The 26691-nt window shown below is 37.6% G+C and overlaps 1 protein-coding gene across 2 annotated transcripts in view; it reads right to left on the bottom strand.

Moving 5' to 3' along the window:
- Window positions 1-26691, bottom strand: part of EYS (eyes shut homolog) — a 1775980-nt gene that overhangs the window by 234416 nt on the left and 1514873 nt on the right. For both annotated transcript variants that reach the window (XM_057527983.1, XM_057527984.1), the window contains exon 33: window positions 22997-23217. In XM_057527983.1, coding sequence (XP_057383966.1) covers window positions 22997-23217 — 221 coding nt within the window. The remainder of the gene's footprint in view (window positions 1-22996; window positions 23218-26691) is intronic.

Raw genomic sequence — 26691 nt, 5'->3', positions numbered from 1 at the left:
CAAGCCTACTGCAGGTCCAGGGAACAGCAGGTGGGAAGGTTCTGAGGTTGCTGTGAACTTGCCTTGCTTTAGCAACTGTCAAGCAGCCACAGTGAGCAAGAGGAGTTGGCACAAAGTGCTACCAGAGATTTGGCCATTGGTAGACCACACAGGGCCTCTCAAGACACAGTTAAAGGTTTGAAGCTGATTATAAATATATTTGGAAGAGTGATAAAAATGTAGTTTAAAGAGACTGTTTAGGTTGCTGGCTGGACAATTCATGGGAGGGTGCAAGTTAAGAGTCAGGGAGACCAGTTAGGACCTGTTGCGGTAGTCGAGGTAAGAGAATATGGTGATATTTTCCTGATTGTCTTCAAAATGATTTTTTAAAAATTGAAGTATTGTTGGTTTATGATATTTTATTAGTTTCAGGTGTACAGCATAGTGATTCAATATTTTTATATATTATACTCCATATAAAGTTATTACATGATAATGTCTATATCCCCACGTGCTGTACAGTATATCCTTGCTGCTTATTTATTTCACACATAGTAGTTTGTGTCTCTTAATCCCCTACCCTTATCTTGACACCCCCCCCCCCTTTCCCTCTCCCCACTGGTAACCACTAGTTTGTTCTCTATATCTGTGAGTTTGTTTCTGTTTTGCTATATATAATAGCTTCATTTGTTTTATTTTCAAAATTCTACATATATGTGATAACATACAGTATTTGTCTTTCTCTCTCTTATTTCACTAAGCATAAGACACTCTAGGTCCATCCATGTTGTTGCAAATAGCAGAATTTCATTCTTTTTTATGGCTGAGTAACATTCCATTGTATATCTATTCTTTAATCATTTGTCTGTTGATGGACACTTAGGCTGCCTCCATATTTCAGCTATTGTAAATAATGCTTCTATGAACATTGGGGTGCATGTACCTTTTCTAATTAGTGTTTTCATTTTTTTGGGTATGTACCCAGTAGTGGATTGCTGGATCATCTGGTATTTCTATTTTTAGTTTTTGAGGACCCTCCATACTGTTTTCCACAGTGGCTGCACCAATTTACAGTCCCACCAACAGTGCGAAAGTGTTCCCTTTTCTCCTCATCCTTGTCAACATTTATTTGTAGACTTTTTGATGATAGCCATTCTGACAGGTGTGAGGTGATATCTCATTGGGGTTTTGATTTGCATTTCTCTAATAATTAGTGATGCTGAGCATCTTTTCCTGTGCCTGTTAGAGAGGATGGTGATCTTTTTTTTTTAACTGGAGTATAGTTGATTTATAATGTTGTGTTAGTTCCTGGTGTATAGCAAAGTGATTCAGTTATACATACACATATATACTCTTTTTCATATTCTTTTTCATTATGGTTTATTACAGGATATTAAATAACTTCCCTGTGCTATACAGTAGGACCCTGTTGAATGACCTTGTTTACAAAACAGAAACAGACGCACAGACATAGAAAACAAAGTTAAGGTTACCAAAGGGGAAAGGGGGTAGAGGAGGTATAAATTTGGAGTTTGGGATTAGCAGATACAAACTACTATATATAAAATAGAAGATGGTGATCTTGACTTGGTTCATGGCAGTGGAGGTGAAGAGTGTGTGGCCTTTGATATATTTTAAATGTTGAATGAAATGGATTTACCACTGGATTTCAGTGGGGGAGAGGGAAGAAGAGGGGATAGAGGGTTACTCTTAGTTTTCTGGCTTGGTTAGCTGGGAAGATGGTGCTGCTATCCACTAAAGAAGGGAGATAGCAGTCTGCCTCTGAGACATCCAGCTCAAGTTGGCAATCAGTTTATACAACAAGTATGATCAAAATGGGCATTGCAAGCGGGTAGGTGACTCTTTCACTTACAGGAATGGATGGGATCATCTTGGAGAGGAAGTAGGGCATAATGAGCAGAGGACCGAGAAATAGTTCAGAGGAACTTCAAAGTTTAATAGAGAAGAAGGATCCCAAATAGTCATGGGAAGCTTAAACAGAGGTATAGGAGCAGCATGGTATAAGGAAAAGGGTTTCTGATTCCACTAATTGCTTGGCAGTCTGAAATTGAGTTTTAGCCTCATCTCTTCCATGAACTAATGAGAAGCAATGAGTTCTAGATGGATCGTCTGATTTGGAGTCATGTAAATCTAGGCTCAGAATCCAAGGCTAGAATTTACTGGCCGAGGGCAAGTTTTCCAGCTTTCTTAATCTGTTAAACTATAGGTTTTACTAGCAGGATTGTTATAAGAGGTAGACACAGTAAAGATAAATCTCTTACTGTGGTGTTTAGTACATAATATGCCCTAATTTTCCCTTTCTTTCTCTCTCTCTCTCTCTTTCTCTCTCTCTCTCTTTCTCTCTCTCTCTCCCTTTCATTTCTTTCTTTCTTTCTTTCTCTTTCTTTCTTTCTTTCTTTCTTTCTTTCTTTCTTTCTTTTCTTTCTTTCTTTCTTTCTTTCTTTCTTTCTTTCTTTTCTTTCTTTCTTTCTTTCTTTCTTTCTTTCTTTCTTCTTTCCCTCTCTCCCTTTCTTTCTTTCTTTCTTTCCCTCATTTTTTTTTTTTGTTTCCAGTTTTATTGACATACAGCACTGTATAAGTTTAAGGTGTTATTCTGTTCTCAGCCATTACCTTTTACTTCTTAGATGATCTCCAATGTTTCTTCAAAAATATCTCCCTGTATATTCTATTTGTCTTTTTTTCAGCTCAACATTTAGACTTGGAAAAATGTAATAAATACTTGTTTGAAATGCAAAAACACCAAGCGAAATAGCAAAACCATATGAACTCATTTTATGAAAGGAAGTGAATGATTAAATGGACAGAAAAATAAGAGCAAGAATATTTTATACAAGGGAAAAGAAATATTCCAATTAGTTACACACTGAGAAGGGTGGGCAAGGACGTCTGAGATACTTCAAATATGACCTCCCAAAATTACGAGTATGTGGCTTCAAGTAGTAGTGACCCAGAGATGGCACAACCCTGTGCCCCAGAGCAGCCTCTCCCCAGGGTGGAGAAGCAGCATTCTGGCTGTGGCAGAGGTGACAGCTTGCTGCAAACGTTGGCTGGCACAGGGCTTGTCACAGATCAGAGGTTTTCTTCCTCTCCTGCAGTAACTAAAAACTCACGGCCATTAAGAAAAAACCTTTAGGAGAAGAAAATGACTTGAACATACTGTTGGAGAATCTGCTTTTTTAGTAGCTCTAATTTCATTTAAATCTCATAAACTACAAGCACAATCCAATTACCATGAGCGGGGAAGTATTCATCTCCTGGACCTCATACCTGTGAGATCTTGTTACATGACCTGTGAGGCTTCAGTGTGAACCCCAGGTTCACCTTTTTTGCTACCAGCAGACTTATCTCCCATCTGTACGTGGCAGTAAGTTATTACCGGTTTTGTTACTCTGCTCAGTGGAAGATTCAATCCAGTTTAGAGAAACAGAATATAAAGAGAATATTGTTCTACCTTTGGGCCAATATAAAAAACAATAACTCTCAGGTTTTTTTCACGGAACGTTTGGTTCCTTCTCCCATTTTAATTTGAGGTAAAATCGAAGTACTTATGTATTCTCAGTGGACTCTTTCTCTAGAATGAATTTATGTTCACATCACGTTAAACAAACCTAGAACGAGAGAGTAAAGCTCAGCAGCTCAAGAAACCCACTGTTTCTTAAGGTGATGGGTCGAAGCAAGATTAGTTCAGATCTTAAAGCCTGCTGTTATATTAAGCAAAAGCATTTTGCTTTTAAGCATATGAATATAGAACATCAAATAATCATTCTTCCAATTCCACAATAAAAATTATTTCTTTATAAAGCACTCACTGCTTTCCATCCTCAGTGTTTAAAAGAAACAAAAAACACCATGCATGAAAAAGAAAAGGAATTGTTGAATTGCCGTTCTTTTCTGCTTTGTCCTCTGCCCTGTGGTTGTTCATATGCAACGCCTGCTTCCTCACAGATGGAATCCACCAGTCCTGCCATTAAGGGGGACACAGCTGGACCTGTAGAGGATTTGTTGAAGCTGAAACCGACTTTACAATGTAGCTCTGAGCCTTGAAGCAGCATAAGTCACACCAGAAACACCAGATCCACAAGTATAAGGCAACTAGAGTGAAACATGAATTTCCCCCTCACACTTCTCCTCTTGTTAGTACAATTAAAACTACAACCAGCTCCTTTATTGCTTGTGATTTACCAGTTAGCCAAGTAAAGTGACAATTTCAGGCTACAGTAGACAGAGCCATAGAAAAAAGAAAACACAGCCAATCAGGTTAGGCAACTGCTGTCATGTTCTGCCAGCAAAGGCTGCCAGGTTTCTAAAGGAAAAACAATCTTCCCAGCACAGTGAATACCTTGCACTTCCACTTAGCTTAACTTCATGGACACTTCCTATTCCAGTAAGCCTGCTTGTACTGCTTTTATTATCTGGTTTTGGATTCTTCTAAAAGCATTTACTAGGGTTGGCTATTTTTTCTTTTTAATGGCTTGGGGAAAAATACTTAGCATCCCCTTGCCTGGGCTAGCAGAATGCCTTTGGCCTACGAGAGCCTTTCTATTCGTGTATTTACTATGTATAGGGTGGGATTCTTCCTTTGTACAGGGTAGCTACTGTCACAGCTTGGTTCCTGTACAAGAGTCAAGAAGACAAGGATTCTGTCATTTTCCAATCTTTACTGCAGCAACTGGCAGAAGACAAGACAGGGTGATACCTTTGTGTTCAAATGTAGGCTTTGCTGCCCCAGCAATCTAACAGGTAACATTTATGCACTGTTTTAATTCTTATTTTTAAGTGGTTTGTTTTTCATTTTAATAGAATGGTTCAAAAATTCAAAATGCATTTCAGTTTTGATGAGCAGGGAAGACCTGACCTTTACCAAGCACTCAGGCACCAAACTGTCCTTCTTTCTTAAGAGTTGACTGGTCACCGCACAGGTCTGCAGGGCAGTGTGTAACTACCCATTCATGAGCAGAACCTCTAGTCATCCCAGCTCCAACTACTGCCTAAATCGTTTTCGTGTGGAGAAGAGCATGGTAGCTGTGACAGTTGGATTGATTGACTGACTTCAATAAAAATGTAAATAACTCCATGGTTTATCTTTTGGAACTGCCTTGGTGTTTGTATGATCTGGGGAAATAACCAGAATCTTCTTGTCGCAGGGAGCTAGGAAGAAGGGGTAAATTAGATCCAGAAGATGGAGCTTCTACAGAAGATGTCATGTGTACCACATGAAAAGGATCACGAGGATTTAAGAAAACATTATTGAAAGAACAAGTGGCATAGGATTCAAACAGACTTGGGCTAAAATCCCAGCTAAGTCACTTATGACACTTATTCTACAAACTTCAACAAGCTGTTTAGCCTCTTTGAGCTTCAGTTTCCTCATTTTGTAAAATAGAGGCTGTAATGTCTCCTCTAAAAAGGTACATCGGAGCTTCCCTGGTGGTGCAGTGGTTGAGAATCTGCCTGCCAATGCAGGGGACACGGGTTCGAGCCCTGGTCTGGGAAGATCCCACATGCCGTGGAGCAACTAGGCCCGTGAGCCACAATTACTGAGCTTGCGCGTCTGGAGCCTGTGCTCTGCAACAAGAGAGGCCTCGATAATCAGAGGCCCGCACACTGTGATGAAGACTGGCCTCCACTTGCCGCCACTAGAGAAAGCCCTCACACAGAAACGAAGACCCAACACAGCCAAAAATAAATAAATAAACCCAAAAAGTTAAAAAAAAAAGGTACATCAACTAATGAGATAGAGTACTCAGCACCATTCACAAAACATAGTAAAGCACTTCAAAAGTGGTAGCTGCCCAAACAACAGCAACAGCAATGAGTCATTTCAGTAGAACCTCCCATTGGGCGCAGTGTAGAGCTGAGGCTAAGCAGCCTGCCTGAGGCATAAACCCACCTCCACCACTGGTGTGACCTTGGATAGATTGCTTAACCTCTCTGTGCCTTAGCTTTTGCCATTAATACCATGGAGATAACCATAGAAGGAACTTTATTGCATTATTGCAAAGGTAAGTTGAAACAATGCATATAGAATAATTAAGACAGTGTAAGCAATTAAAGATGCCAGTTATTTTTACTATTGTTCCCTCTGCCCCCAACCTCATGCTTATCTGGAAATAGTATACAGGCAATCCATGTGGTGGGAGATGACAACAGGATATGTCTTTAAAACTCAGGTGTAGCCACACCCAGGGATTTCTCTGGAGGGAAGAGAGAGGCAGTGACTCAATGACACAGGTGATATTCTAGGAATCACAGGAAGCTACCTTGCTCTGAATATTTGCATCAAAGCATGGATGTGAGTCTCCACAAGTGAGTATTAAGCAAGGCTGGATAATTTTTTTGGACTTCTGAACAACTCACCATGTTTCAGTAGGTTCTGACTCTCACAGTTTAAATAAATCTGTGAATATTTGGAAACGTGGGAAGTCTGTAATTAATCCCCATGGGCAGTATAGAAGCTGCTTGTTCAAATCAAAAAGAGCCTTCACATTCTCTCTTTTTCAACATCCTGCACCTATATAATAAAATGTCCCTGCATCTGGATGAGGCTTTGCAGTTTAAAGCATTTCCACACACGTAGCTTTGTTTCAGCCTCTTATAGCTCTGGGTAGTTGGCCCAGCCGGCATTTAGATCTTCTTCATCTTATGGGCAAGAAACCGAGGATTTGGGAGGTGAAATGACTTGCCCCAAATCACATAGCTTTTAAGCAGCAGAGTAAGTTAAAAAATTCCTCAGCAGCTTTTGATGAGATTGATTTGGCTGTTTAGTTTTAGGTTATATAAGACTGTATTGTCACAAGTGCCATTAGAATTACTGCCACATTCTATTTTTTTTTTTTTAAATTCTGCTTTCTCTAATTATAATAAAAGGAGACTTTTCTAATGAAGAGACGTGTGTGACTTCTATACATATCTTCCATATTTATATCTGCTATTTGGGGCTATTTCAGTTTGACATTTCTCTGTTTTCTTCTAGGAATATTCTCTGAAAAAGACTCAGATATCAGAAAAATATTATGGATGCAGAGATTAGACAGGAGCTTTAGTTTAAAACAAAGATGTGCTAGCTCACACCATCATATTTTCAAGGACAAATAAAATCCTTTATTTTTGTAGTCTTGCTTGTAGTTTATTTGTCTACATCTGAGAAACAACAAAAGAATTACAGCTGGGTTTGCAGATGCATCCAAAAGGGGAAAAACACACGGGTATATACGGAAGCATTTTTTTTTTTTCTTATTCTAAAAAGTGAATGAAAAAATAAAAGCACCTATGATATTGAGATGGGAGCAGGAAAAGCAAGTGTGGGAGGATGGATAACCTTTGATGTCAAGTTGATTTCTCATATCTATGTGGTCCAATTTCAGTTTGAATATTAGCTGTGAGATCTGCAGTCTCCTGTTCTATAAGGGTAGAAAGGTGAAGACAGAATATTCCAGAGGTTTCTCAAAACTTTAATAAATATCTCTCCTGCCAGATGACCCCTGATAAACTGCAGTCTTCCTTCCAGTAAAAAGCTCCCCCAGACGGGCTCAGAAGGGATGGTGTTCACCACTATTAAGTCTCCAGTCAGCCATGCCAGCCAGTTGAGAAATTTCACTGGAGTTTTTCCTTACTTGGCAGTTTTAGATGTTTTTGTCAGTAATGTAAATTGAAGAGGAGAGGAACTCAGTAGGAATATGTGAAAACTAAGTCTATATTACATGAAATGTGCTTTGGGTTGTGCACAAGTTACACATAATATTTACCTAAAGGTGCAATGTATCAAAACTGAGCTTGTTGTGAAGGTGTACAGCATGAAGTCCATGTATTCCACTTCTGTTTATGTTGTGCTTGTGCCGTGGCTTCACAGTGACACATTTCTCAGTAGCACATCAATATGCACAGTTCTTGATACCAGCACTTATACATTATATTGTGGCATTTTCATCCCCCTTAAACTTCTTGAGTGTTAAGGTTTATGATTTATTTATTGTGCTTTTTTTTGATGCCTTGCAAAATGGCTAGCATATAGTAGGTGCTCTGTATAGATGCTTGTTAAAAAGATCTGTTCCTTGTCTGAGAACAATTTCATAACACAAAATCCATGAAAACCTCAGAAAAAGAAATTTAAGATATTTCTAACCTGGTTTTTATAAGTCTGGGCTTTAAAAGAGAGCCTGAGGATTTTTTGTTTTTTTCATTTCTAATATATAAGTTCTGGGCAAAAAGAATATCCCAATGGTTTTGGTATTAACTAACAGAGGGTGATAAATATTCTTAATCCCTTATTCCTTTAATTGTTATGGGCTCCTTAAATTACCTCATGCAGAGTTATTGGGATTTATTTTGTTCTCTAAGAGGTATCATTATGATAAAAATAAAACAAAGATTTGAAGCTAAACAAAGATTGGAGGATCAATGACAAATGGAAAACCCTACCTTTCCCATTGTTCTTGGCTCAGTATATTTGCAGGGGTCACTCCAAGTATGTGGGGATTGGAGACCAGCCAGTGTGTCTCTGAGAACCCCATACCTCACTCCCATAGGGCAGCCACATAATTTGTGGGGTCCTGTTCAAGATGAAAAGGCAGAGACCCTCGTTCAAAAAACAGAAAAAGAGCTTTGCACTTTCTCTGGTTGTCTCTCTTCCCTGCTGTTGCCATGTTCTCTGCTGTCTAACGCTGTTGTGTACCCAATCCCGACGCTCCCTGCGCCCACACCCAGGGCCTTGCCAGGAGTGGAGGCTGTGGGGACCAGCTGGGTGGGGATGGGGAGGCAGGTGCTGGAGAACTCTTCCTGGAGACCTGGGGAGTGTGGGAATGCAGGACTCCAGGGCCCTGGCACATGCCCTGCTCTCTCTCCTTACTTCACTTACAAAAGCCAAAATCAAAGACGATATGTGGAGAGTTTCAAGACAGCAGCATCAGAGCGTCAAGCCTCTGGTGCAGACCCTGTCCAGCGTGAAGCTTGCTGTGCAAATGCCATGGCCTCACACCTGGGACGCGGGCTGCACGGCCCCCAGGAGGGAAGATCTATGGGATGATTAGCACAGCTTGCTAGTAGGAAGAAGCTATGCTTCTCTCCTCGGTCCTGGGGCAGGAGGGTTGACATTGCCTTTCTCCTTCTTTGTTGTGACTATTTCCTCTTTTGGTCTCCATTTTCATCTACTTTGTTTTGTATAAAAATGATGAGGGAAAGGAAAGTGAACAAGAAATTCTGATAAAGTATAGTTTATACCAGTGAAGTTATGACTCTCATGCAAATATAATATGAATGCATGTCAAGGTTTTCTTTAACTCAGTTATTAATAAGGGAATCAGTAAAGTATCAAGACTAAAGAATATTTAAGAAACAATATTAAGCTAAGATTGCTTGATTAGATATGAAGCTGGTTAACGTCCATTTAGAGTACTTTTCCATTGGAAAAAAATTATTTTCATCTCTAGCCGACAAAAATCTACAGGTTAACCTCTGCCCCTACAAAGTTGTAAAATAAGACCAGACAATAGAAAGTCAAGGCCAGCACTAGAAACTGAACTCCCAGAACATCCAAGTAATCTTTTCAGCTGTTCCACGTTGAGGATGATTTATATGTCAATGTAACTTGCCCCAATCTAGCATTATCTGAATTTTTACTTCATCTGACCACGATATTTAAACATCTTCTCAATTGTCCTCCATCTGCAGAGAAATAGGTGTTCAACATACACAATGGTAGAGTATAAAATAAGAAAATATTTCTCAGTATATTTAAATCAACAGGCATTTAGATTTCCCTTAATACTTAAATTAGGTATTATACTTCTAGACTTCAAACAACAGCATCAGAAGGGCCTTTAGATTCTTAGACAAATTTGACTTAGAAACGTCTGGGTGATCTCTAGTGAGATGAGAAAAGACACTCAGGGAAGATAAATGTGTGCACATCACAAAGAAGAGCAGATACGAAATTGAGCCTTGGGGTTAGGGCCCCTGGCTCCTGGTGCGGGGGTGGGGGGAGCCAGTGGCTCTGAGCAGTTCCTCCTCATCTGGACATCAATGTCTGCATCCACTCATGTCTGCATCCCTGTCCAGGTGTACAAGTGCTTCACCCTCTGCTCAAGGGAAATTTCAAGCTCTCAGGACTCCTGAATCTGATAGTTGGTGGTCCACACCCAAGGCCAGTGAGGCACTGAGTCCCCTCCACTCCATCCTGACCCTTCCCTCCCCACCACCCTTCCCCAGTGCTGTCCTCTCTCCATCTTGGGAGCAGAAAATGTTGCTCTGCCATCATGGATATAAATGTTTATAACTCACATTTAGGACTAAAACAATTTTGAGGCTTTAGTTTTTATCTCTGTGTGGATGGGTAGATTAGGGAAGAGAACAAAAAGCCCCAAAGCATTTGTGAGAGAGCAGAGGGGAAGGAGATGGGTTAGGTGAGTATTCAGGTGTGATCTTACTAGAGAGTTCTAATGTTCAGATAATTTCCTAACTCAACACTTAAACTCCAAAATTTAGACATGATTTTCTGTCAGTTCTATTGAATTTAAACTGTATTTATCATTAGACCTATTAATGCGGGACTAAAAAGAGAAAGTTGCATACCTTGAAACCTATGGAAAGGTGAGTTAGGCATTAATAAGGATTCTTGGTATTGTAGCATACAAAACCTACTTATAGTCCCAACTGTTGTGCAATCTTCTGCTTTGGAACTCTTTTAAGAGTAGAAAAAATCCCACTTGTTGAACTTTGTATCATCAGGCACTCACATTGCTTCTGAGAAAGAGAGTGTACTGTGTGATGGGAATAGGTATTTCTGGAAAAATATTTTTGGGGATGAAATTAGTTTAGAAATTTCTATGAAGTAGAGTTAAATGGGCTATATTCCATAAGACTTCTTTAACATCTTTAAATATGTTGTGGAACTCCAAGAGGGGAATATGAAATGGGATATTTTATGAATGTATCTTAAAAAATTGCTGTCTCCCCCTTTTTTTCCTAAGGAATGCTTATTAATATATCTTGAAAAATACTTTTGGAAATTCCCATCTAGTTTAATCCCCTCTTTGCAAAAATGATGGAAGTGATATCCAGAAATGGTTGGTGGCCTACTTAAGAGTAACGGTGAGACACAGACCTCCTGCCTGTTGGACTTGTCTGCAACGAGGAAGCTGTAATTTTTGTAGATAGCTGAGACTTTAATTGTAATTCTCAAGTCAGAGAACTGCTGAAAATTGTTACTAAATCACTTAATTTGGACAACTAAGTTTTTTGTGTAATGGAGCAGGTAGTTGACTTATATTGCAAAGCTTGGGGCAGAGCATTGACTTAAAGTCTAGATGGTTGTGATTTATCCTGTCTCTATCATCAGTGTTGACTTGAACAAATCTCTGAACTCACACATTTTTCCATTTGTGAAACAGAAATCTAAATCTATCTTCCAAAGAAACGTTAAGCATTAACACCATTTTAAAATGAAATCACATCAGAACAATGCCATTATATCATTTTCCAAAAGAAAAATCACTTGGTGATTGTTAAATTAATGGCAATTAGCAGTATTAATATGTGGACAGTACTTGCTTGAAGCCACTGTTGCATTTTAATGTCAATAAACAATAACCAAATTTATTTCCCAGTGTTTTTCCGTCTAGTCTTTATATTTTCCATCTAGTCTTTATATTCTCAAGTCTTTAGCAAGTTTTAACTTTTGGCTCCAAATCACTTGGGGTTTAGGTAGGCAGGTGGGAAAAAGTTTCACTTCATTTTCTTAGACTAAAGGTTAAGCAATTTTCCTAAGGTACATAATGTGCCAGCAAATGGTCCAGGAACAAAATGTTAGGCTTGGAACTTTGTCTACTGCTGAACCAAAAGGATTGGTTTGTTTCTTTCCTAAATTAATTATTTAAAGCATTTTGTAAATCTAAGCCAAGGGAGTCTGGAGCTCTCACATTTGATTCCAGCTTTAACTTTGTTCTGTTTTTATTTTGTTTGTCAAGGTTTTCACACAATTTTAAGTGTGATGTCTAATTATATGTAAAAATCATAGTGATTAGCACAGTTTACTAAATCTTTGCGTGTGTGTGTGTGTGTGTGTGTGCGCACGCATGCACGCGCGTATGCACGGATGCAATCTGTAAGTGGTAAACCATGTAGATTTAAATAAGAACAAATACTTCTAGTTACAAAACAAACAGGTTTTAACACATAATTCCCTACTAAAAACTCATTAACAAATAGTTTTTTAAGTAGAACAGTCAAGGATAGCATCTTAGCAGCTCATATTTTGCTTGCTTGTTGCTTGAAGTAGAGAAAAAAATGTTAGTATTCTATAAGAAAAGTAGAGGAAAGATGGTTTTCAGATGGGATTTAAGCCAGAGAGGTCTCTTATGCCCAAGAAGATCAATCAGGGTAAATGACTTCTCCATGTATTGTTACCTAAGGGTAGAGAAAATTGAAGATGAGATTTTTTCCCCCCACTTGTTTGACCTTGCTGAATAAATATGATATAAAAACTATGTGTGGAATTTGACAGTGGTCTTTTCCCATTGGTCAAACCTTGAAGTATTTAACTCTTTGAGACTTTTCAAATTTGGTGTCAATGATACAATTTTTTCTATGTTTAACCTTATTTGTTCTCATTTAAATACAATTGTATTTGGAATCACAACTTTAATGAAACTCTGCGGAGGACAGAAATGCTTTCTGTCCCAGAAAAACAAATGCCCAACCCTTGTTGCTACACTCAAGGATGGCAGTAATAAAAGTGGTTAGAAAATCAATTTAAACTGCATTTGTACTTTACCAAGAAACCTGTGACACTTACAGTGGTACATTGGTGAGAGTTATGCTTTCCAAATACGTGATCGACTTTTGTAAGTAACTAAAAACCCTACAGCTTCAGTCACACTCTCCAAGCAAAAATAAATGACCCCAAATCAATCCATTTTCACCATACCTGGCACTTGTAGAGTGGGGGAAAGAAATGAGATCAAAAAGATAAACAACAGGCTATGAAACCTGGGCTGTTTGAACCTAAGATTGCACTTTGTATGTATAAGTGAAAAAACTAATTTTATTCCACAGCCCTTAGCATAAGCAAAAGAGTATGTAGACAATGATGCCATGTCATATCCTTCTTTGTAAATCCCATGTTCACACTACTTCACACCAAAGAGGTGCTCTGCCATGCTGGTGGTGTGAAAGAGACACAAATCCTATTTTAATCAAGTAGACTCAGATTAAAATAACTTCTAAACATGGGTATTCCAGGAAAAAAAAATAGAAAAAAATTACCAAAATACTATGTTGTGATGCATTACGTTTAGTCTAAGTGATAAGGAGACTGTTTTTTCTTTTTTCCTACTCATAGCATTGATACATTTGCTTTTCATGTCATGGAAGACTAAATGAGTTTATTCTTCTTAATACTGTCTTGCTTATGGTCACCTCCAGCTTGCTGAACATTCAGGATAGTGGGGGGGGGGGCGGTGGTTAGCACTGAAGCGCCTGTGACTCTCATCTCTTGGTGATGTGGAAAGGGGCTGGTGTTTAGAAAATGTTCAAAACTTAGAAATAAAACAAAAAGATAACTACATGTTTTATTAATATCATACTAGGGTGTTTTCTAATAGTCCTGTTCAAGGATTATGTAATTTTCTAGAAAAATGAGTTTTTATTTGGCTCACTATTTACTATTGACCATACTCTGGGAAGTTACATGCTAACTTGTAGAATTATGTCTGATGGAGATGCAAATGAGTACAGATTGGTAGAAAAGACAACCACAAATTTATACTTTATTCCTTTGTAGGATACTAATGAGTTTTGCCTCTAACCTAGTGATCTTATTTCAGCTTTTATTCTGTGCCTATATATGCTCAGCCTCCTGAATTCTCTTTGAATCAGCCTTACCAACATACTGGTTCTGTCATTAATGAGATAAATAATTTTCAGCATGTGTTCACTATACACTTGTATGAAAGTCAGGCTTATAACTTTTTGAAAATTAACCTTTGATACTTGCCTTGAGTTACCTCCTTAGCCAAGAACCTGCCTAAGAGGGGCAAACGTTAGTCTAGATTTCATGGGGCACACAGCTTATATAATTTTTGATCCTTTATAACAAAAAGGATTGAAAAATACATATACAAACTTATGTGTAAAAGAGAATATTTATTTACAATGAGAAAAGAAATCACAATGAATTACAGGGAAACAAAGAGATTTAGCTCTCTCTCTGAAATCTCCTTAGGCTCTTCATAGGAAATGCTTACATGGAAATGGTTCCTGATTGCAGCCTGGTTTCTTACCTGAAAGAGGACTATTAAAAAAACCACTGCAATTCCTAGCAACTCCCGGGTCTCAGAAGGACATCTGCAAGGGTGGGAACCTCTATGCTTCATTAGCTTCAGAGTAAACCAGCTCTGCAACTGGGCAAGGGGGCACCAGCAGGTAAAATGTAAGTCTGGGAGGAGCAAACCAGAGAACTTTGCCCCTCAGGAAGCTGTGCCAGGGAGTGGCCCCTTGGGCAGGGCTTGATGAATACTCACACACATGTGTGTCAAGAGACCCAGTACTGAACTTCTGTTATAGGGAGAACATACAAAACCATAATGACACCAGTTAATCAGAAAACCTTTGTACATTCTTGCCTCCTTTGTCATAGGTTAATTGACCATAAGTGCCTGGGTTTACTTCTGGGCTTTCTATCCTGTTCCATTGATCTCTATTTGTTTTTGTGCCATTACCATACTGCTTTGATTACTGTAGCTTTGTAGTATAGTCTGAAGTCAGGGAGCCTGATTCTCCAGCTCCATTGCTCTCTCTCAAGATTGCTTTGGCTATTTGGGCTCTTTTGTGTTTCCATAAAAATTTAGTATCTTCAATAAGTGGTGCTGAGAAAACAGGACAGCTACATGTAAAAGAATGAAATTAGAACATTCTGTAACACCACACACAAAAATAAACTCAAAATGGATTAAAGACCTAAATATAATACCAGATACTATAAAACTCCTAGAGGAAAACATAGGCAGAACACTCTTTGACATAAATTGTAGCGATATTTTTTTGGAACTGCCTCGTAGAGTAATGGAAATTAAAACAAAAACAAACAAATGGAACCTAATTAAACTTAAAACCTTTTGCACAGCAAAGTAAATCATAAACAAAACAAAAAGACAAACCACAGAATGGGAGACAATATTTGCAAAAGATGCAACTGACAAGGGATTAATCTCCAAAATATACAAGCAGTACATACAGCTCAATATAAAAAAAAACCCAATCAAAAAATGGGGAGAAGATCTAAATAGACATTTCTCCAAGGAAGACATACAGCTGGACAAAAGGCACATGAAAAGATGCTGAACATCACTAATTATTAGAGAAATGCAAATCAAAACTATAATGAGGTATCACCTCACATTGGTCAGGAGGGCCATCATCAAAATGTCTACAAATAATAAATTCTGGAGAGGGTGTGGAGAAAAGGGAACCCTCCTACACTGTTGGTGGGAATGTAAATTGGTGCAGCCACTATGGACAACAGTATGGAGGTTTCTTAAAAGACTAAAAATAGAGCTACCATATGATCCTGCAATCCCACTCTTAGGCATATATCTGGAGAAAACCATAATTTGAAAAGATATGTCCACCCAAATGTTCATTGAAGCACTATTTATAATAGCCAGGACATGGAAGCAACCTAAATGCCCATCCACAGATGAATGGATAAAGATATGGTGTATATATATATATATATTTACATATATACACATACACACAATGGAATATTACTCAGCCATAAAAAAGAATGAAATTATGCCATATGTAGCAATATGATGGACATAGAGATTATCATATTAAGTGAAGTAAGTCAGACAGAGAAAGATAAAAATCATATGTTATCACTTATATGTGGAATCTAAAACAAAATTATACAAATGAACTTATATGTAAAACAGAAATAGATCCACAGGCATAGAAACCAAACTTATGGTTACCAAAGGGGAAAAGGGAGGGAGGGATAAATTAGGAGTTTGGGATTAACATATACACACCTCTGTATGTAAAATATATAACCAACAAGGACCTACTGTATAGCACAGGAAACTATGCTCAATATTTTGTAATAACCTATAAGGAAAAAGAATCTGAAAAAAAAACCCAGATATATATGTATGAATAACTTAATCACTTTGCTGTACACCCGAAATTAACACAACATTGTAAATCAACTATACTTCAATAAAATAAGCTGAATAAAAAAATAAGAAAGGCTTTTACTCCTTAAAATTAAATCCCTTCTGCCCCAAGGTAGCCCCCAATCTGGAGAAACTGGAAACAGAAGAGGGATAGAGAGGCATCAGGCAGAACACATCACATGTTTTCCCTTCTCAAGTTCTTGAGCTGGGGGTCCATCCAACTAGGCAGGGGATAGGAGACAGCCCAACTGGATATGAGTTAGAAGTTTTAAACTGGAGGAGGTTGAACCATATGCTTTTAATATGAGAACATGAACCTGCATGATATTCTGTTAAGGGAAAGTAAAGAGAACCCATAAAGTATGTTTGACATCAGTGAAAGGAGAAAAATAAAACTGTTTATATTTGCACCCCATAAAGGTTAAACTGCTTTCCATGAATGGAGTACATGGATAAATGTTGTAAATGCACAATTAATTAACACAATTCAAGAAATGGGAACACCACATATGCTTCTAAGTTTTTACCTGAAACTTGGTGGGACATTTTCCCTTTTCCCCTTGTTTGAGCAGTAGGGGCCACCTACAGCTGAGATGTTTCGATGCTCAACAAACTTACAGATGAGAATAATCTAACCAAATACAAAGTAGTCCTCTAGTACAAGAGACATTTAAATCCTGAGGACAATTTCAAACATGTTGAATGCAGACAGAACAGCAACTAAGAAGAAGGGTTAAATATTTGAAGATGTTATTAGTCTAAATGTGTGGTGAGAAATTGACATGAAATAGGCACTTTTCCCCCTTGGTATTTAGAGGACTTGGGTAGACTCCTGGACTGGATTAGGGGTAATCTTCCAGGATACAGAGTATTAACTAAAAGTTCTCTGTAGTGTTGCCTAGTTACATGCCACTGTGACATGATGGTGAAGACAAGTGGACATTTGTGGGGTGTCATCACTCGCTACAGAACAGATGCAAAAATTAGTACACAATACCCAGATTCATTGTGTTCTGTAGTAGTTGTCACTATTACAATTTCAAGTTCAGTTTATGGCTCCTCCCTCATTCTGAAGTGCTAAATGATTTGAAAACTAAATACCTCAGAAATCATGAAAAATGACTTCTTTTCACCTGACAATGTCAAAAAAAAAGTGTATGAATGAGATAATAGGGGAAAATGGATTGAAAGGAAAGAATGAAAGAAACGAGCTTTTACTTCTATTCTCACTGGACACGGAGGGCAATGAAAGTTACCTAGTGTTAAGAAACACATGTACACTTTTCTGAGGTTCTTGTTGCAGTTAATTTTATGTGTCAACTTGATTGGTCACAGGATGCCCAGATAGCTGGCTAAACATTGTTTCTGGGTGTGTCTATGGGTCTGTTTACAGAAGACATTAATACTTGAATTGGTAGACTGAGTAAAGTAGCTGGCCCCTCCCAATGGGGTGGGCCTCACCCAACCCCCTGAGGGTCTGAGCAGAACAAAAGTGGAGGAAGGCTGGGATTTCCCTCTGTCTGACTCTGAGCTGCGACTTTGACCTTCTGCCATCAGCATGCCTTCGGACTCAAACTGGGATCTACACCACCAGCTGTCCTGGTCTCCAGCTTGCAGGTGACACATAGTGGGACTACTCAGCCTCCATAATTAAGTGAGCCAATGCTTTATAATGTATATCTATCTATCATCTATCTATCTATCTATCTATCTATCTATCTATCTATCATCTATCTATCTATCATCTATCATCTATCTATCATCTATCTATACATTGCTTAATATGGAAAAATTAAATTGAGTTGGACTTTCCTGGTCAATTAATTGACTAAAACTATATTATCCATCTGTTGGCATAGTGCAGTGATCTGCAAACTATGGCCTTTGGACCAAATTTTGCCAGACACTTATTTTTATAAATAAAATTTTATTGGAACACAGCCATGTACATTTATTTATATATAGTCAATGTCTGCTTTGATGTTACAGTAGCAGGGTTGAATAGTTGTGAGGCAAAGTCTAAAATATTTGCTATCTGTCCCTTTACAAAAACAGTTTGCTGACCCTTGCCCTAGCACATGGAGGGCAGCACTGGCTAGTGATGAATCAAAGCTAAGAGAACAAGTAGATACAGAAAGATCACATTCATTCGCATCTAGGGATTATTGACTTTCAAGGAATGGTCAAATCCATTCCTAAATGCTTAGCTCCTGGCATGAATTTAGATTAAGTCTAAAATTCATGTCTCAATAATTATTCACTATAATGCCAGTGACATACATTCTTGGTGCAGTTGTTATACAGGGTATAGTCCCAAACCTGATGCTCCATTTTAATTATTGTTTAACCTATTTTAAAACATTTGACACAGAAAGGAGAAAGTGATTTAAATGTCATTTGTTTAATTTGCTAACCTTCCCTTGCCCTTTGGAAGCAGCTTGTTCAAAGTCCACAGAGATTTGGGTACTCAGAATAACCCTTCCATATCATTTTTCTAAACTGAATTTTGCTACATGCAATTTGGATTTCTCTGAAATGAGCAACCACTGGGGTTTGAAAATTCTAACACAGATTTATAACAAAATGAAAAACACTGGATACTGTCCAGAAACATGTGATGGTACTCAAAGCAGAATGACATTTGCTCAGTAAAGCTGCTGAAGTGTCACTCCCCTTAAGACTTTTAAACATGAAATTTGTCTTCTTGTAAGCAGATTACATTCATAGACAATGTACAATAGAAACAGCACTTAATAACAGCAAATTATATTAACCAAGCTGCTAAAATTAGTGAAGATTTTGTTTATAAATAGCTATATAGCTGTGTTTTATTTTGTGAACCCTAAAGTTTAGCTCTATCTGGTACTGAACCTCTGTTCACTCACCATTTTACTGTTGTCTAGAGCACGCTTCTTTTAGGGTTATCTCTTGTTAAACCACTATTATTCTTTACATGTTGGGAAAAGTGGGCTTGTATTCCCAGAAGACACCCATTAGAATGCTCAGGGTTGTGTGTGTGTGTGTGTGTTTGTAGACTGAAACACTTCTCCCTCATTAGGAGACATTCCCCAACCTTTAGATGAGAGTCCCTGGACTAGAACAATTGAACTGTGATGAGAAGTTATTATTTACGTTTTCAAATGAATACATCATGTGCACACGCTAGAGTCTTAAAATACTAGTGTCTTTATATCTTGAGACAAGAAAGCAGAAAGGTACAAGTCCTTTCTTCTTGTCTTTGTAATAATGACTCTTTTATTCTGAACATAGATGATTTATTACTTTGGAAATAAAATAATAAAACTTGTAGACATAAAAAGAATTCCATCAAGTCATTTCATCCATCCCCTTTGGATCCAGAAATGTTGAATACTAATATGACTTATATAAATTGCTCTGCTATTTTGAAAGCTGTCTTGAATCTAATCTCCCTTTCTGGGAAAGTAGGAGAAGAGAAGGGAAGTTTAGAAGTCTGCCTGGCTAAGCCCAGGAGTGGGATCAAGTCAGATGGTGTGGACAGACTCAAAGGGTGAAAAGGGTTGGAAGAGAGTTTGGAAGATCTTGGGGAGATGCATTTTATGATGTGGCAGCACGTAGAGGAAAGGAGCCTTCGGCTTTGACCAGCGACATAGATGAGGAGTAAGTTTCCAAAGGCATTGCGCTAGTTCAGATCCATGTTTTCTCTGTTAGAAAACATGGCTCAGTAGCAGTTTCTCTTGGTTTTTTGGCTGGAAAACTTTACACCGCTCATTGTATTCCAAGTGTGGGCAGGTGTCTGCTGGGGGCAGGTTGTTGGTTTTGGTAGTGGTTCTTAGGACCTACTTCTTTGATTTGTGTTCTTCTCCTTGTACTGAACGTACTCACAGCCTCTCAGAGATCTCCTTCAGTACATATTCTGGTTCTCTTTTTGGGTTGCTGCACAGACTGCTGAACTGCTCTGCTATGATTGTGTGCTGGTGTTTTAGACAGAACAGAAGGAAAGCAGCATTCTCATTCTGATGATCTTCCCTGTGGATCTATAACTATCTGTGCTCTTCTCGTATTAAACTTTTGACCTCCTAGGGACTGTTCTTATGATCCTTCTGAGAAGTCTTTTTTTGGTTATTGTTGTTTGGGAACTGACCAGCTCCAGTGTATGATGGTGTTGGCACGCACAGGGAGATGCTGAAATGAAGTCACAGTTGCCATAGATCAGCGTGTTCTGGATGCAGTGATGCAAAGGGTGGGTTATGGAAGTTCAGCATTGGCAACCAAGATAGAAATCTTGTTCATAGGATAAGAAGAAGTGTTTTATTTGTTGGGTGCACAGCTGGTAAGTCTCCATTTGACTGGCCATAAGAAAGCACGTACAGATCTGGAAGACCTTAAATAGTGTTTGCCAAAGTCTGTTGACATTTGAGTGGATTTCTCTAGAGTAGAGGTTGAGAGTTTGAAAGATTGAGAAATGGATATGGAAAGCCAGAATAATGTATGTGACAGAAGAGAGATACATTTCTGTGGGAAGTTTCACCCTAAAGTTTGAAGAGCTGGTAAACTTCTACGCTAGAGTGAAAACTCCTTGTGTGCAGGACAGTCTTGACTACACATCTTTGCTTCACAAAATCCTTGGTTATTAGTTGTCCCTCAGGAAATATTTGCTGGAGGACATATAAGAGAATGAACAGACAAAGTATAATTCAACCTAGGACTGCTTATAACTATCCTACTAGGATGACCATCCCGACTTTTATTTTCAAGTATATATTAAATAACAAGATTGGAAGTAATGTGAGGTTCTTTTAATTTATGAAAATGAGAGGTTTATTTTATTTAACATGTACCTGGTTTACAATATCTGAGACAATTACTGTTCTAAAATAAAACAAACCCTTCCCTACTTCTCCAAGTTGGTGATGTTAGATATTTATGCAGAAACTTAGAGGGTATTTTTATTCTATGCTGTATAACAAAAAATTAGTACACAATTAGCAGCTTAAAACAACACACATTTATTATCTCATTGTTTCCCTGAGTGAAGAGTTTGGGAAGGCCTCACTGGGTCCTCCGTATAAAGTCTCACAAGCTCAGTCAGTGTGTTGGTCAGGTTGGGGTCTCATCTCAACATTCAGTTGGGGAAAGACCTGCTCCCAAGCATATGTGATTTGTGGTAAAATATAGTTTCTTGCAGTTATAGGACCAAGGACTTCAGATCTGCTGGCTGTCAGTCAGTGGCCATTCTGGTTACTGCTGCCCTCACTGCCTTGTCACATAGACTTTCCCCAAATTGCTTCACACTTTATCAAAGCTGGCAAGAGACAGAGTCTCCTTGCTCACAATCCTGTGTGACATAATCATGGAAGTGACATCTCATTACCCTATTTTATTGGTTATTCTGTTGATTAAAGGCAAGTCACGTGTTTCAGTCATTAGAAAGTCAAGAGGAGAAGCTTTTATCCTGTTTCTATTTCACTTAATTAAGCAAAAATGCTGTTTTTTTTTTTTTTTTTTTTTTCAGAGTTCTGAAGTTTGTCCTGCTGGATAATTTTTGCATTGTTACAATAAAAAAAATATAATTGTTATTAATGGGTTCCTTATAAAACAGAATACTTACTAAGTAAAGGCTTGATTTTGTTTCCTTCAGACAAGTGACCATAGCCAAATAAAATTCATTCTTTTAAAATCCTTTAAAACTTTATCTGTTATACTTTACCTATGTGAGATAGGTTGTTATTTTACAAACGTGTAAATTAAATCACAGACTTAGACACAGTTAATCAGAAGCAAAGGTTTTAGACACTCTAAGAGCTGATACCTTCCTTTCTCACTATGTGTTTTCTTCAAGTTTATTATGGTCAGTCTGTGATTGTCTGGTAAATATATCACCCTGACTTTATCACATCTGTCCATTCCTCTGTCTTGTCTTGCCATTTTGTTCTCTCCATCTGTCTATTTTCTTTTTCTATTTGAGTGATTACTTTCAGAACCCATCTCTGCCTACCATTTCCTATCCTACTTTTTTGATAGAATTTTTCTCTTTCTCACACTATGCACATAGATGTTTAGGTTTACAGTGTCATTAACTACTTGATAACTTGTCCCTTAGAAACAATGATGTGAATTAATTAAGATAGTTCCTGTGAGATTTGGTCAATTTCTCCTTGACTTGAATTATTATAATCTGTACATGTTTCAGCTTCCACTCTGTCATTATTTGTAGCCCTGAAATAAAGATTTCTCAGAGGATTGAAGAAATAGGAGAATATTTTCTATACTGCCCAAATGAGACTCCCTCAGAGTCAATTCACTTAAGACATGTTAGTGGAACAGAAAGTAATTTTAATTAAGACCTTCTTAAGCTTATAAGCATCATGAATCTTTACTTCAAGGTGGAAAAAAGTCTATGTAAGATATTTCCTCCTTGAAGTAAAAATTGCCGATACAAAGAAGAAATGGATATAGGTATTCTTTCTCCATCTCTAATCTTAGAGACCTAAGTATATTTATTTTTAAGATGAAGCAAAAACAAACAATAAAATTAATGCATCAAAACCATTACCAATGAATAATCTCTCATTCATGTTTTCAAAGAGCAGAACACCCTGGTAAAATTACACTTAGATCCATTTAAAATTGCCAAAATCAGGTCTAGTTACCTAGTATTTTCAGAGTTCAGGAATTTCTGACATTGGAACCACAATATATAAATTTCTTTGAGCAAACATCATCGTCTAGGTGATGTACACAAAAACTTGGAAGTTCCAGGCCTTTCTTTTCTATCACCCAGATGACAGTGCCGCTGGTTTTGTTGTTTTAAGAATTTGGCTGGAGGGCAGGAGGCTAGTACATACCTGACACAGGTACCATTATTGTGGCACAGATGGCGCTCACACCGAGGGATGTGGCAGTTCTCAATGTTTTTCCCACTCAGGGCTTCATCGATGAGGAAGAATTCTTTGTTGTTTACTTGAAGCTCTTGAATGCAGCCCTTGAATCCATAAAGCTGGCCTGCATTCTTAGGAATCTTAACATTTGCAGGGATATGGCCAAGGAACAATTTTTCAAAATATACCTTTAGGAAAAATAACAAAAAATCTTTTTATGAAGTGTTATCAGATTATATGGGAAAGACCTAGATGTTTTGTTCTGTAATTACATGTATTGATGTATTTTTCTGCATAAAACAGGCTGTAATTTCTGCTTAATTTTGTCATCACTAGTAGGTGGTAGGATAAGTTACTTTAGAAAAGGGCGTTTATTTTGCAATTTTTTTGTACCTCTCACAGTATCTAATAAAATTTAGTAAAAAAAAAAAAAAAAGGGGTGGTATTCAACAAACCTTGCTGATTGATTACTTTGAAAGGTATTTTGGAATGCAAGGGTTTGCATTTTAATGCGAACATTATCAAACAATAATGGATAAGGAAAATGAAGCCTTGTTAATTAACTACTGTTAGGGATTGAATTTTCTCCCCCTAAAATCATATGTTAAAGTCCTAACCCCCAGAACCTCAGAAGGTGACTTTGTTTTTTTTTAAATTTATTTTATTGAAATAGAGTTGATTTACAATGTTGTGTTAATTTCTGCTGTACAGCAAAGTGATTCAGTTATACATATATACACATTTTTTTTGATAGTTCAAAAAACTATAATAGCAAAATTAATTAACAACTTAATGTCTATCAAAAGAACAGTTTTTTTCATATTTTCTTCTATTGTGCTTTATCACAGGATATTGAATACAGTTCTCTGTGCTATACAGTAGAACCTTGTTGTATATCTATTCCATATGTAATAGTTTGTATCTGCCAATCCCAAACTCCCAATCCATTTCTCCCCCTTAACCATATGGCTGCTCTCTATGTCTGTGAGTCTGTTTCTGTTTCATAGATAAGTTCATTTGTGTCATAATTTAGATTCCACATATAAATGATATCATATGGTATTTGTCTTTCTCTTTCTGTCTTATTTCACTTAGTATGATAATCTCTACGTCCACCATGTTGTTGCAAATGGCATTATTTCAGTCTTCTAAATGGCTGAGTAGTATTCCATTGTATATGCCTACCTCATCTTCTTTATCCAGAATGTGACTTTATTTGAAAATAAGGCTTATACTCATTGGCTAGAGTGATGATAAAGTCATTTGCACAATGTAACTGCTACTTGATCTCTCCTTTCCCTCCCCACAGCAACATATATAAATTGAACTCTCATCAATAAGACTTTATGAGCTGCAAATAGAGCCTGGATGGACTGGTAAATGAGACCCTGACCTTCAGGGCTGTTGGGCATATGACAGACAGATGTTGCAGGATTTGTGCATTTATATCTCTGACATCCTTATCTCTAAACACTCTAAACTAAAACACTCCAAGCTGATGTCTGAAAAGTATTTAAATTGATATTACAGATTCATTAATATGGAAAAGTGCGATTGTAAGAATTAAAAAACTAGAAACAAATAACTAAGTTAGGACACCAGGGAGAGGAGAGAATGGGAGATGCCCAGTAATATCACTTAATATTTACACTAATATGTGCTGGTTTGATGTACGTGTGCTTTTAGAGAACAGAAGCATGTTCAATTCTAGGAACACCAAAGCATCTCCACGACCCATAACAGATCAAACTAACTATTATTGGAGCTCTTGTTCTTATTTTAATAACTAGGGCTCTGTTCCAAAGGGCAGTCCTTCAGTTTTTCTCTGAGTACTTCATATAGGATTCAGATATACAGTCATCCAGAGGATAGCTCTCTTTGAGTACAGTGGGGTGGAGTCTTCACGGTGTAGTGATAGAACCCGTATGCAGATAGGAGTACATCTGTTTGTTTTCACATCTTTTCTCATATTTAGGTGAATTACTCTAGCAACCAATTAGCAGAGCTCTTTTATCAGCTAAGATAAGTGACTCACTGCTAATGCAATCTGGGATCCATTGTGAACTTACAGACTCAGTGAATCCAAGGCCATGGCCTTCCTCTCACTGAAGACCTCTGACATTTTTGTGTATTGATTACACACCTAGAAGAGCAAACCTTTCACTGCTTTGACAAGTGTTCCGTTTTAGCACAAAACTGATAGAGAATGGAAAAATACCTTCCTCTTCTGTCAGCTGTAAGCAGATCTGTGGCAGAGTCTACAGAGCTGTCTATGATTTATTAGATCATTAAAAACACCCAAACAATGGAAGTAGGTGGCTCTGTATTTCTTCTGATCTGAAGCCTAAGCTTCGTTGGAACGCTGAAACGTCTAAAAGAGCAGCTGCCATTGACTGCACATAGATAACCATTAGAATGGTTGACTTCCTCCATCCTGGGCTCTCAATTATCCAAGAGCTGCCTTTTGTGTGTATAATCATTCCTAAGGAGACAGGTCTTTAAATAAGTCTTTTCTAATAACTCCTTGTGAATCCGACTATGGAGAATAGAGTCTGACATCAAGATATCATCTTACAAGATAAAACCACAGAGAACAGACATGGACAATCAAGGAGGGACCATCAAGATAATGAAAAATATGAATAGTGACTGAGGGAAAAAGGCTCCACATCTGACAGGAGAGAAATGAACATTCTTTTCCCCCTCAGAGTGTCTCTTTAAAGGAAAAATATAATCTCTCTTTTACAGTAGGTAGGAGTAAAATAAGAAAATAGGTAAAAGACAAAACATTTCTAAAAACTGGAGGCTGGGGAGTGGTGGAGGCAGATGAGAAGCTGCTTTATCTCCTTTTTGTTTTGTTTTAATTTAAATTTAGATATTGGAATACTACATACATTTCTGTAGTGATGTCTTGATTCAATGTATAGTTTTGTCTTACAGTCTCAAATCTTTCTGAAGTCAAATAACTTTTATGTTAATGGGAAGGTAATAGCAAATGTACTTTTTACTTAAGATTAACTATTGAAGTGTACTTATCTTTAGCCAAGAATATGATGACTTGTAATTGGAATGAACTGACTTTTACTTGTGTTGTTACCAAAGTTTTGTTTTTAATATTATCTGAATTGTATGCAGACAAATTCAAAACCAGAAATATCAGTAAAGATGGATAAGTGATGTTAGGTAGTGTTTGCGAAGAAGGTTTTATTTAAATAACTTTCACATATGATTTGTCTTAAATTCTTAAAAACTGTTTGGAGACATTAAATGAAAGGGGGTTAAAAGGAAGAATCAGTATTTACCTAAATCAGTATTTATGTAAATTCTCCATCCCTTTACAGTTCAAAGATTACCCCCCTCCCACATAGTATGATAACCTTCGAGCATAGTCTCTTCTATATTAATCTATATCCCTTTTTAGGGCAGGGTGCCCAACATGGTCGTCCTGGGGTTCTCTCACTGTCCACAGCAGTGGTTTGCAAATAGGAGGTTTAATACAAGTCTGTTACAAATGACCTGATTCATGAAACTCAATCCTGCTCTTCTTCAGTCTCCTACTTGTCTTTTAGGCCTCCCCTCCTACATTACACTTCCTTAGAACCTAGAAATTTGCCACATTCAGCATATGTGAGGTCTCACTGGATACCAACCAAGAAGGAATA

This window comes from Balaenoptera acutorostrata, chromosome 14 (assembly GCF_949987535.1).
Source record: "Balaenoptera acutorostrata chromosome 14, mBalAcu1.1, whole genome shotgun sequence".
In the NCBI taxonomy this organism is placed as follows: domain Eukaryota; kingdom Metazoa; phylum Chordata; class Mammalia; order Artiodactyla; family Balaenopteridae; genus Balaenoptera; species Balaenoptera acutorostrata.
This window is presented reverse-complemented; position numbering and strand designations above follow the sequence as displayed.